We start from the raw sequence: 11279 nt of genomic DNA on the forward strand, positions 1-11279 counted from the left end.
AACCCATTTGCAGCCCTCTGTCAGGAAGTTCACATGTTCACGGGGGGGGGGGGGGGGGGAGGGGAACGGGGGGGGGGGGGGAGGGGGGAACGGGGGGGAGGGGGGAACGGGGGGGAGGGGGAACGGGGGGGGGAGGGGGAACGGGGGGGGGAGGGGGAACGGGGGGGGAGGGGGAACGGGGGGGAGGGGGAACGGGGGGGAGGGGACGGGGGGGAGGGGGAACGGGGGGGAGGGGGAACGGGGGGAGGGGAACGGGGGAGGGGGAACGGGGGGGAGGGGGAACGGGGGGGGAGGGGGAACGGGGGGGAGGGGGACGGGGGGGAGGGGGAACGGGGGGGGGAGGGGGAACGGGGGGGAGGGGAACGGGGGGGGAGGGGGGAACGGGGAGGGAAGGGGGGGAGGGGGAACGGGGGGGAGGGGGGAACGGGGGGGGAGGGGGAACGGGGGGGGGGAGGGGGAACGGGGGGGGAGGGGGAACGGGGGGGGGGAGGGGGAACGGGGGGGGAGGGGGAACGGGGGGGAGGGGAACGGGGGGGGAGGGGGAACGGGGGGGGAGGGGGAACGGGGGGGAGGGGAACGGGGGGGAGGGGGAACGGGGGGGGAGGGGGAACGGGGGGGGAGGGGGAACGGGGGGGGAGGGGGAACGGGGGGAGGGGGAACGGGGGGGGAGGGGAACGGGGGGGGAGGGGGAACGGGGGGGAGGGGGAACGGGGGGGAGGGGGAACGGGGGGAGGTGGAACGGGGGGGAGGGGGAACGGGGGGGAGGGGGAACGGGGGGGAGGGGGAACGGGGGGAGGGGGAACGGGGGGGAACGGGGGGGGGAGGGGGAACGGGGGGGAGGGGAATGGAGGGGGAGGGGGAACGGGGGGGGAGGGGGAACGGGGGGGGGAGGGGGAACGGGGGGGGAGGGGGAACGGCGGGGGAGGGGGAACGGGGGGGGAGGGGGAACGGGGGGGGGGGAACGGGGGGGGGGAGGGGGAACGGGGGGGGAGGGGGAACGGGGGGGAGGGGAACGGGGGGGAGGGGGAACGGGGGGGAGGGGGGGAACGGGGGGGGGGACCGGGGGGGGTGGGGGGGGGACCAGGGGGGGAATGGGGGGGAAACGGGGGGGAACGGGGGGAAAACGGGGGGGGGGGGAAGGGGGGGAAAGGGGGGAACGGGGGGGGAAGGGGGGGGGGAACGGGGGGGGGGAACGGGGGGGAGGGGGGGAACGGGGAGGGGGGAACGGGGGAGGGGGGAACGGGGGAGGGGGGGAACGGGGGAGGGGGGAACGGGGGAGGGGGGGAACGGGGGAGGGGGGGAACGGGGGAGGGGGGGAACGGGGAGGGGGGGAACGGGGGAGGGGGGGAACGGGGGAGGGGGGGACGGGGGAGGGGGGGGACGGGGGAGGGGGGGACGGGGGAGGGGGGGACGGGGGAGGGGGGGGACGGGGGAGGGGGGACGGGGAGGGGGGGGACGGGGGAGGGGGGGGGAACGGGGGGGAACGGGGGAGGGGGGGCAACGGGGAAGGGGGGGGAACGGGGGAGGGGGGGGAACGGGGGAGGGGGGGAACGGGGGAGGGGGGGAACGGGGGAGGGGGGAACGGGGGAGGGGGGGAACGGGGAGGGGGGAACGGGGGAGGGGGGGAACGGGGGAGGGGGGAACGGGGGAGGGGGGGAACGGGGGAGGGGGGGAACGGGGGAGGGGGGGAACGGGGGAGGGGGGGAACGGGGGAGGGGGGAACGGGGAGGGGGAACGGGGGAGGGGGGAACGGGGGGAGGGGGGGAACGGGGAGGGGGGGAACGGGGAGGGGGGGGAACGGGGGAGGGGGGAACGGGGGAGGGGGGGAACGGGGGAGGGGGGGAACGGGGGAGGGGGGGGAACGGGGGAGGGGGGGGAACGGGGGAGGGGGGGGAACGGGGGAGGGGGGGAACGGGGGAGGGGGGGGAACGGGGGAGGGGGGGAACGGGGGAGGGGGGGGAACGGGGGAGGGGGGGAACGGGGGAGGGGGGGAACGGGGGGGAACGGGGGAGGGGGGGGAACGGGGGAGGGGGGGAACGGGGGAGGGGGGGGAACGGGGGAGGGGGGAACGGGGGAGGGGGGGAAACGGGGGAGGGGGGGAGGGGGGGGAACGGGGGAGGGGGGGAACGGGGGGAGGGGGGGAACGGGGGAGGGGGGGAACGGGGGAGAACGGGGGAGGGGGGGAACGGGGGAGGGGGGGGAACGGGGGAGGGGGGGAACGGGGGAGGGGGGGAACGGGGGAGGGGGGGAACGGGGGAGGGGGGAACGGGGAGGGGGGGAACGGGGGAGGGGGGAACGGGGGAGGGGGGGGAACGGGGGAGGGGGGGAACGGGGGAGGGGGGGAACGGGGGAGGGGGGAACGGGGGAGGGGGGGGAACGGGGGAGGGGGGGGAACGGGGGAGGGGGGGGAACGGGGGAGGGGGGAAACGGGGGAGGGGGGGGAAACGGGGGAGGGGGGGAAACGGGGGAGGGGGGAACGGGGGAGGGGGGGAACGGGGGGGGGGGGGGAACGGGGGAGGGGGGAACGGGGGAGGGGGGGGAACGGGGGGGGGGGGAACGGGGGAGGGGGGGGAACGGGGGAGGGGGGGGAACGGGGGAGGGGGGAACGGGGGAGGGGACGGGGAACGGGGGAGGGGACGGGGAACGGGGGAGGGAACGGGGGAGGGGGGGGAACGGGGGAGGGGGGGGAACGGGGGAGGGGGGGAACGGGGGAGGGGGGGGAACGGGGGAGGGGGGGGAGGGGGAACGGGGGAGGGGGGGAACGGGGGGGAGGGGGAACGGGGGGGGAACGGGGAGGGGGGGAACGGGGGAGGGGGAACGGGGAGGGGGGGAACGGGGAGGGGGGAACGGGGGAGGGGGGAACGGGGAGGGGGGGAACGGGGGAGGGGGGAACGGGGGAGGGGGGAACGGGGGAGGGGGGGAACGGGGGAGGGGGGGAACGGGGGAGGGTGGAACGGGGAAGGGGGAACGGGGAAGGGGGGAACGGGGAAGGGGGGAACGGGAAGGGGGAACGGGAAGGGGGGAACGGGGAAGGGGGGAACGGGAAGGGGAACGGGGGAACGGGGGAGGGGGGAACGGGGGAGGGGGAACGGGGGAGGGGGAACGGGGGAGGGGGGGGAAGGGGGGGAGGGGGGAACGGGGGAGGGGGGAACGGGGGAGGGGGAACGGGGGAGGGGGAACGGGGGAGGGGGGAACAGGGAGGGGGAGGGGGGAACGGGGAGGGGGAGGGGGGAACGGGTAGGGGGAGGGGGGAACGGGGGAGGGGGGAACGGGGGAGGGGGAAACGGGGGAGGGGGGAACGGGGGAGGGGGGAACGGGGAGGGGGGAACGGGGGAGGGGGGAACGGGTAGGGGGAGGGGGGAACGGGGGAGGGGGGAACGGGGGAGGGGGAGGGGGGAACGGGGGAGGGGGGAACGGGGGAGGGGGAACGGGGGAGGGGGGAACGGGGGAGGGGGAGGGGGAACGGGGAGGGGGAGGGGGGAACGGGGAGGGGGAGGGGGGAACGGGGAGGGGGAGGGGGGAACGGGGAGGGGGAGGGGGGAACGGGTGGGGGCAAGGGGAAACGGGGAGGGGGAAGGGAAACGGGGGAGGGGGAAGGGGAAACGGGGGAGGGGGAAGGGGAAACGGAACGGGGGAGGGGGGAACGGGGAGGGGAGGGGGGAACGGGGGAGGGGGGGAGGGGGGAACGGGGGAGGGGGGAACGGGGGAGGGGGGAACGGGGAGGGGGGAACGGGGGAGGGGGGAGGGGGGAACGGGGGAGGGGGGAACGGGGGAGGGGGAGAACGGGGGAGGGGGGACGGGGGAACGGGGGAGGGGGGAACGGGGAGGGGGAACGGGGGAGGGGGGAACGGGGAGGGGGGAACGGGGGGAGGGGGGAACGGGGAGGGGGGAACGGGGGAGGGGGGAACGGGGGAGGTGGGAACGGGGGAGGTGGGAACGGGGGAGGGGGGAACGGGGGAGGGGGGAACGGGGGAGGGGGGAACGGGGGAGGGGGGAACGGGGGAGGGGGGAACGGGGGAGGGGGAACGGGGGAGGGGGGAACGGGGGAGGGGGGAACGGGGGAGGGGGGAACGGGGGAGGGGGGAACGGGGGAGGGGGGAACGGGGGAGGGGGGAACGGGGGAGGGGGGAACGGGGGGAGGGGGGAACGGGGGAGGGGGGAACGGGGGAGGGGGGAACGGGGGAGGGGGGAACGGGGGAGGGGGGAACCGGGGGAGGGGGGAACGGGGGAGGGGGGAACGGGGGAGGGGGGAACGGGGGAGGGGGGAACGGGGGAGGGCGGAACGGGGGAGGGGGGAACGGGGGAGGGGGGAACGGGGGAGGGGGGAACGGGGGAGGGGGGAACGGGGGAGGGGGGAACGGGGGAGGGGGGAACGGGGGAGGGGGGAACGGGGGAGGGGGGAACGGGGGAGGGGGAGTGGGGGGGTTGGCAGGGGGGGGTGTGGGGGGGGATTGGCGGGGGGGTGTGGGGGGGATTGGCGGGGGGGGTGTGGGGGGGATTGGCGGGGGGTGTGTGGGGGGATTGGCGGGGGGGGTGGGGGGGATTGGCGGGGGGGTGTGGAGTGGATTGGCGGGGGGGGGGTGTGGAGGGGATTGGCGGGGGGGTGTGGGGGGATTGGCGGGGGGGTGTGGGGGGGATTGGCGGGGGGGTTGTGGGGGGGATTGGCGGGGGGGTGTGGGGGGGATTGGCGGGGGGGGGGTGTGGGGGGGATTGGCGGGGGGGGGGGGTGTGGGGGGGATTGGCGGGGGGGGGGGTGTGGGGGGGTTTGGCGGGGGGGGTGTGGGGGGATTGGCGGGGGGGGTGTGGGGGGGATTGGCGGGGGGGGGTGTGGGGGGATTGGCGGGGTGGGGTGTGGGGGGGATTGGCGGCGGGGGTGTGTGGGGGGGATTGGCGGCGGGGGTGTGTGGGGGGGATTGGCGGCGGGGGGGTGTGGGGGGGATTGGCGGGGGGGTGTGTGGGGGGATTGGCGGGGGGGGGGTGTGGGGGGGATTGGCGGGGGGGGGGTGTGGGGGGGATTGGCGGGGGGGGTGTGGGGGGGATTGGCGGGGGGGGGGGGTGTGGGGGGGATTGGCGGGGGGGGGGGGGTGTGGGGGGATTGGCGGGGGGGGTGTGGGGGGGATTGGCGGGGGGGTGGTGTGGGGGGGATTGGCGGGGGGGGTGTGGGGGGATTGGCGGGGGGGGGTGTGGGGGGGATTGGCGGGGGGTGTGTGGGGGGGATTGGCGGGGGGGGAGGTGTGGGGGGGATTGGCGGGGGGGGGTGGTGTGGGGGGGATTTGCGGGGGGGGGGGGTGTGGGGGCGATTGGCGGGGGGGGGTGGGGGGGGATTGGCGGGGGGGGGGTGTGGGGGGGATTGGCGGGGGGGGTGTGGGGGGGATTGGCGGGGGGGGTGTGGGGGGGATTGGCGGGGGGGGGTGTGGGGGGATTGGCGGGGGGGGGTGTGGGGGGGATTGGCGGGGGGGGTATGGGGGGGATTGGCGGGGGGGTGTGGGGGGATTGGCGGGGGGGGTGTGGTGTGGGGGGGATTTGCGGGGGGGGCCGTGTTGGGGGGATTGGCGGGGGGGGGGTGTGGGGGGAACGGGGGAGGGGGGGAACGGGGGAGGGGGGGAACGGGGGAGGGGGGGAACGGGGGAGGGGGGAACGGGGGAGGGGGGGAACGGGGAGGGGGGGAACGGGGAGGGGGGGAACGGGGGAGGGGGGGAACGGGGGAGGGGGGGAACGGGGGAGGGGGGGAACGGGGAGGGGGGAACGGGGAACGGGGAGGGGGGGAACGGGGAGGGGGGGAACGGGGGAGGGGGGGAACGGGGGAGGGGGGAACGGGGGAGGGTGGAACGGGGAAGGGTGGAACGGGGAAGGGGGGAACGGGGGAGGGGGGAACGGGGGAGGGGGGAACGGGGGAGGGGGGAACGGGGGAGGGGGGAACGGGGGAGGGGGAACGGGGGAGGGGGGAACGGGGGAGGGGGGAACGGGGGAGGGGGGAACGGGGGAGGGGGAACGGGGGAGGGGGGAACGGGGGAGGGGGGAACGGGGGAGGGGGGAACGGGGGAGGGGGGAACGGGGGAGGGGGAACGGGGGAGGGGGAACGGGGGAGGGGGAACGGGGGAGGGGGAGGGGGGAACAGGGAGGGGGGAACGGGGAGGGGGAGGGGGGAACGGGTAGGGGGAGGGGGGAACGGGGGAGGGGGGAACGGGGAGGGGGGAACGGGGGAGGGGGGAACGGGGGAGGGAGGGGGAACGGGGGAGGGGGGAACGGGGGAGGGGGGAACGGGGAGGGGGAACGGGGGAGGGGGGAACGGGGGAGGGGGGAACGGGGAGGGGGGAACGGGGGAGGGGGGAACGGGGGAGGGGGAGGGGGGAACGGGGAGGGGGGAACGGGGAGGGGGAACGGGGGAGGGGGAGGGGGGAACGGGGGAGGGGGGAACGGGGAGGGGGAGGGGGGAACGGGGAGGGGGAGGGGGGAACGGGGAGGGGGAGGGGGGAACGGGGAGGGGGAGGGGGAACGGGGTGGGGGAGGGGGAACGGGGGAGGGGGCAAGGGGAAACGGGGGAGGGGGAAGGGGAAACGGGGGAGGGGGAAGGGGGAAACGGAACGGGGGAGGGGGGAACGGGGAGGGGGAGGGGGGAACGGGGAGGGGGAGGGGGGAACGGGGGAGGGGGGAACGGGGGAGGGGGGAGGGGGGAACGGGGGAGGGGGGAACGGGGGAGGGGGAACGGGGGAGGGGAGGGGGGAACGGGGGAGGGGGGAGGGGGGAACGGGGGAGGGGGGAGGGGGGAACGGGGAGGGGGGAACGGGGGGAGGGGGGAACGGGGGAGGGGGGAACGGGGGAGGGGGGAACGGGGGAGGGGGGAACGGGGGAGGGGGGAACGGGGGAGGGGGGAACGGGGGAGGGGGGAACGGGGGAGGGGGGAACGGGGGAGGGGGGAACGGGGGAGGGGGGAACGGGGGAGGGGGGAACGGGGGAGGGGGGAACGGGGGAGGGGGGAACGGGGGAGGGGGGAACGGGGGAGGGGGGAACGGGGGAGGGGGGAACGGGGGAGGGGGGAACGGGGGAGGGGGGAACGGGGGAGGGGGAACGGGGGAGGGGGGAACGGGGGAGGGGGGAACGGGGAGGGGGAACGGGGAGGGGGGAACGGGAGGGGGGAACGGGGAGGGGGGAACGGGGGAGGGGGAGTGGGGGGTTGGCGGGGGGGGTGTGGGGGGGGATTGGCGGGGGTGTGGGGGGATTGGCGGGGGGGGTGTGGGGGGATTGGCGGGGGGTGTGTGGGGGGGATTGGCGGGGGGGTGTGGGGGGATTGGCGGGGGGGTGTGGAGGGGATTGGCGGGGGGGGTGTGGAGGGGATAGGCGGGGGGGGTGTGGGGGGATTGGCGGGGGGTGTGGGGGGGGATTCGCGGGGGGGGTGTGGGGGGGATTGGCGGGGGGGTGTGGGGGGGATTGGCGGGGGGGTGTGGGGGGGATTGGCGGGGGGGTGTGGGGGGGATTGGCGGGGGGGGGGTGTGGGGGGGATTGGCGGGGGGGGGTGTGGGGGGGTTTGGCGGGGGGGTGTGGGGGGGATTGGCGGGGGGGGTGTGGGGGGGATTGGCGGGGGGGGTGTGGGGGGGATTGGCGGGGGGGGGTGTGGGGGGGATTGGCGGCGGGGGTGTGTGGGGGGATTGGCGGCGGGGGTGTGTGGGGGGGATTGGCGGCGGGGGTGTGTGGGGGGGATTGGCGGGGGGTGTGTGGGGGGTATTGGCGGGGGGGGTGTGGGGGGGATTGGCGGGGGGGGTGTGGGGGGGATTGGCGGGGGGGGGTGTGGGGAGGATTGGCGGGGGGGGGGTGTGGGGGGGATTGGCGGGGGGGTGTGGGGGGATTGGCGGGGGTGGTGTGGGGGGGATTGGCGGGGGGGGTGTGGGGGGGATTGGCGGGGGGGGGTGTGGGGGGGATTGGCGGGGGGGGTGTGGGGGGGATTGGCGGGGGGGGAGGTGTGGGGGGGATTGGCGGGGGGGGGGTGGTGTGGGGGGATTTGCGGGGGGGGGGAGTGTGGGGGGGATTTGCGGGGGGGGGAGTGTGGGGGCGATTGGCGGGGGGGGTGTGGGGGGGATTGGCGGGGGGGGTGTGGGGGGGATTGGCGGGGGGGGGGTGTGGGGGGGATTGGCGGGGGGGTTGTGGGGGGATTGGCGGGGGGGGTGTGGGGGGATTGGCGGGGGGGGGGGTGTGGGGGGGATTGGCGGGGGGGGGTGTGGTGTGGGGGGGATTTGCGGGGGGGGGCCGTGTTGGGGGATTGGGCGGGGGGGGGTGTGGGGGGGATTGGCGGGGGGGTGTGGGGGGGATGGCTGTGGGGGGGATTGGCGGGGAGGGTGGGGGGGATTGGCGGGGGGTGTGTGGGGGGATTGGCGGGGGGGGTGTGGGGGATTGGGGGGGGGGGGGGTGTGGGGGGATTGGCGGGGGGTGTGGGGGGGATTGGCGGGGGGGATGTGGGGGGGATTGGCGGGGGGAGTGTGGGGGGGATTGGCGGGGGGGGTGTGGGGGGGATTGGCGGGGGGGTGTGGGGGGGATTGGCGGGGGGGGGTGTGGGGGGGATTGGCGGGGGGGGGGTGTGGGGGTGATTGGCGGGGGGGGGGTGTGGGGGGGATTGGCGGGGGGGTGGTGTGGGGGGGATTGGCGGGGGGTGGTGTGGGGGGGATTGGCGGGGGGGGGGTGGTGTGGGGGGGATTTGCGGGGGGGGGGGTGGGGGGCGATTGGCGGGGGGGGGTGTGGGGGGATTGGCGGGGGGGGTGTGGGGGGGATTGGCGGGGAGGGGTGTGGGGGGATTGGCGGGGGGGTGTGGGGGGGATTGGCGGGGGGGATGTGGGGGGGATTGGGGGGGAGTGTGGGGGGGATTGGCGGGGGGGGTGTGGGGGGATTGGCGGGGGGGGTGTGGGGGGGATTGGCGGGGGGGGGTGTGGGTGGGATTGGCGGGGGGTGGTGTGGGGGGGATTGGCGGGGGGGTGGTGTGGGGGGGATTGGCGGGGGGGGGTGTGGGGGGATTGGCGGGGGGGGTGTGGGGGGATTGGCGGGGGGGGGTGTGGGGGGATTGGCGGGGGGGTGTGGGGGGGATTGGCGGGGGGGTGTGGGGGGGATTGGCGGGGGGTGTGGGGGGGATTGGCGGGGGGGGGGGGTGTGGGGGGGATTGGCGGGGGGGGGGGTGTGGGGGGGATTGGCGGGGGGGGGGTGTGGTGGGGATTGGCGGGGGGGGGGTGGTGTGGGGGGGATTGGCGGGGGGGGGGGGTGTGGTGGGGATTGGCGGGGGGGGGTGGTGTGGGGGGGATTGGCGGGGGGGGGGGTGGTGTGGGGGGGATTGGCGGGGGGGGGGGGGTGGTGTGGGGGGATTTGCGGGGGGGTGTGGGGGCGATTGGCGGGGGGGGTGTGGGGGGGATTGGCGGGGGGGGGGGGGTGGGGGGGATTGGCGGGGGGGGGGGGTGGGGGGGATTGGCGGGGGGGGGCTGGGGGGGATTGGCGGGGGGGGGGGGGGTGGGGGGGGATTGGCGGGGGGGGGGGGGGTGGGGGGATTGGCGGGGGGGGGGGTGGGGGGATTGGCGGGGGGGGGGGTGGGGGGGATTGGCGGGGGGGGGGGGAACGGGGGAATTGGCGGGGGGGGGGGGGTGATTCCGCTACCTCAGACTGCGCCGCCTCGGCCTCCATCCCCGGGCCCGCGTACTGACTGAAGCCGCTGTGTGTGCCCCGGGTCCCGGGCTCTCTCTCAGCCTCGGGCTGCGGCGCTCGAGCGGTTTGCCTTTCCCGCTCGAACAGAAAGCGCGCGCGGACACTCGCAGCTTCACTGAGTCCCCTCCCCCCCGGCATTGATTTCACATCTAAATCTCTTCCTAACCCTCTCCTAACATCCTCTCACTAATATATCCCCAGGAAAACATTTTGCTGCCTTTTACCTTTTCAGACAATTTTCCTTCCTGCTGCCTCACTGTCTCCAGTTGCTTCACTGTATTCTGTATATATTTCTGACTATTCATTTTTTTATCATCTGCTCCAGGCACTAATTACTTCATTTTCAGCCTTTTGGGAAACATATAATCCTCAACCATTCTGACCAATGAAACCATGGTTTCAAAGATGAGATTCCCCAGAGCACCAGCATTTCTTGATGTAAGTCCAGAGTCTTTGCAGATAGTTAATGGTCGGGTGTTGGGGAGACTTACAGGACAAAGAGATCTAGGGGTACATGTTCATAGCTCCTTGAAAGTGGAGTCACAGGTGGATAGTGTGGTGAAGAAGGCATTCAGCATGCTTGGTTTCATTCGTCAGTAAGAGTTTTAACAACACCAGGTTAAAGTCCAACGGGTTTATTTGGTAGCAAATACCATTAGCTTTCGGAGCGCTGCTCCTTCGTCAGATGGAGTGGAAATCTGCTCTCAAACAGGGCACAGAGACACAAAATCAAGTTACAGAATGCTGATTAGAATGCGAATCTCTACAACCAGCCAGGTCTTAAAGATACAGACAATGTGAGTGGAGGGAGCATTAAGCACAGGTTACAGAGATGTGTATTGTCTCCAGACAGGACAGCCAGTGAGATTCTGCGAGTCCAGGAGGCAAGCTGTGAGGGTTACTGATAGTGTGACATAAACCCAACATCCCAGTTTAGGCTGTCCTCATGTGTGCGGAACTTGGCTATCCGTTTCTGCTCAGCGACTCTACGCTGTCATGTGTCGTGAGGGCCACCTTGGAGAACGCTTACCCGAAGATCAGAGACTGAATGTCCGTGACCGCTGAAGTGCTCCCCACAGGAAGAGAACAGTCTTGCCTGGTGATTGTCGAGCGGTGTTCATTCATCCATTGTCGTAGCGTCTGCATGGTTTCCCCAATCTACCATGCCTCGGGACATCCTTTCCTGCAGCGTATCAGGTAGACAATGTTGGCCGAGTTGCAAGAGTAGGTACCATGTATCTGGTAGATGGTGTTCTCACGTGAGATGATGGCATCCGTGTCGATGATCTGGAACGTCTTGCAGAGGTTGCTGTGGCAGAGTTGTGTGGTGTCGTGGTCACTGTTCTCCTGAAGGCTGGGTAGTTTGCTGCGGACAATGGTCTGTTTGAGGTTGTGCGGTTGTTTGAAGGCAAGAAGTGGGGGTGTGGGAATGGCCTTGGCGAGATGTTCGTCTTCATCAATGACATGTTGAAGGCTCCGGAGGAGATGCCGTAGCTTCTCTGCTCCGGGGAAGTACTGGACGACGAAGGGTACTCTGACCACCATGTCCCGTGTTTGTCTTCTGAGGAGGTCGGTGCGGTTTTTCGCTGTGGCGCATCGGAACT

The 11279-nt window shown here is 75.0% G+C and overlaps 1 protein-coding gene across 1 annotated transcript in view; it reads right to left on the reverse strand.

Annotated features, from left to right (window-relative positions):
- The window catches only part of cenps (centromere protein S), a 54811-nt gene extending 45020 nt beyond the window's left edge, over positions 1–9791 (reverse strand). Inside the window, exon 1 of the mRNA XM_078238683.1 lies at positions 9628–9791. Coding sequence (XP_078094809.1) covers positions 9628–9654 — 27 coding nt within the window. The 5' untranslated portion in view covers positions 9655–9791. The remainder of the gene's footprint in view (positions 1–9627) is intronic.
- Between the last annotated feature and the right edge of the window lie 1488 nt (positions 9792–11279).

The sequence above is a fragment of the Mustelus asterias genome, chromosome 22, assembly GCF_964213995.1.
Source record: "Mustelus asterias chromosome 22, sMusAst1.hap1.1, whole genome shotgun sequence".
NCBI lineage: Eukaryota > Metazoa > Chordata > Chondrichthyes > Carcharhiniformes > Triakidae > Mustelus > Mustelus asterias.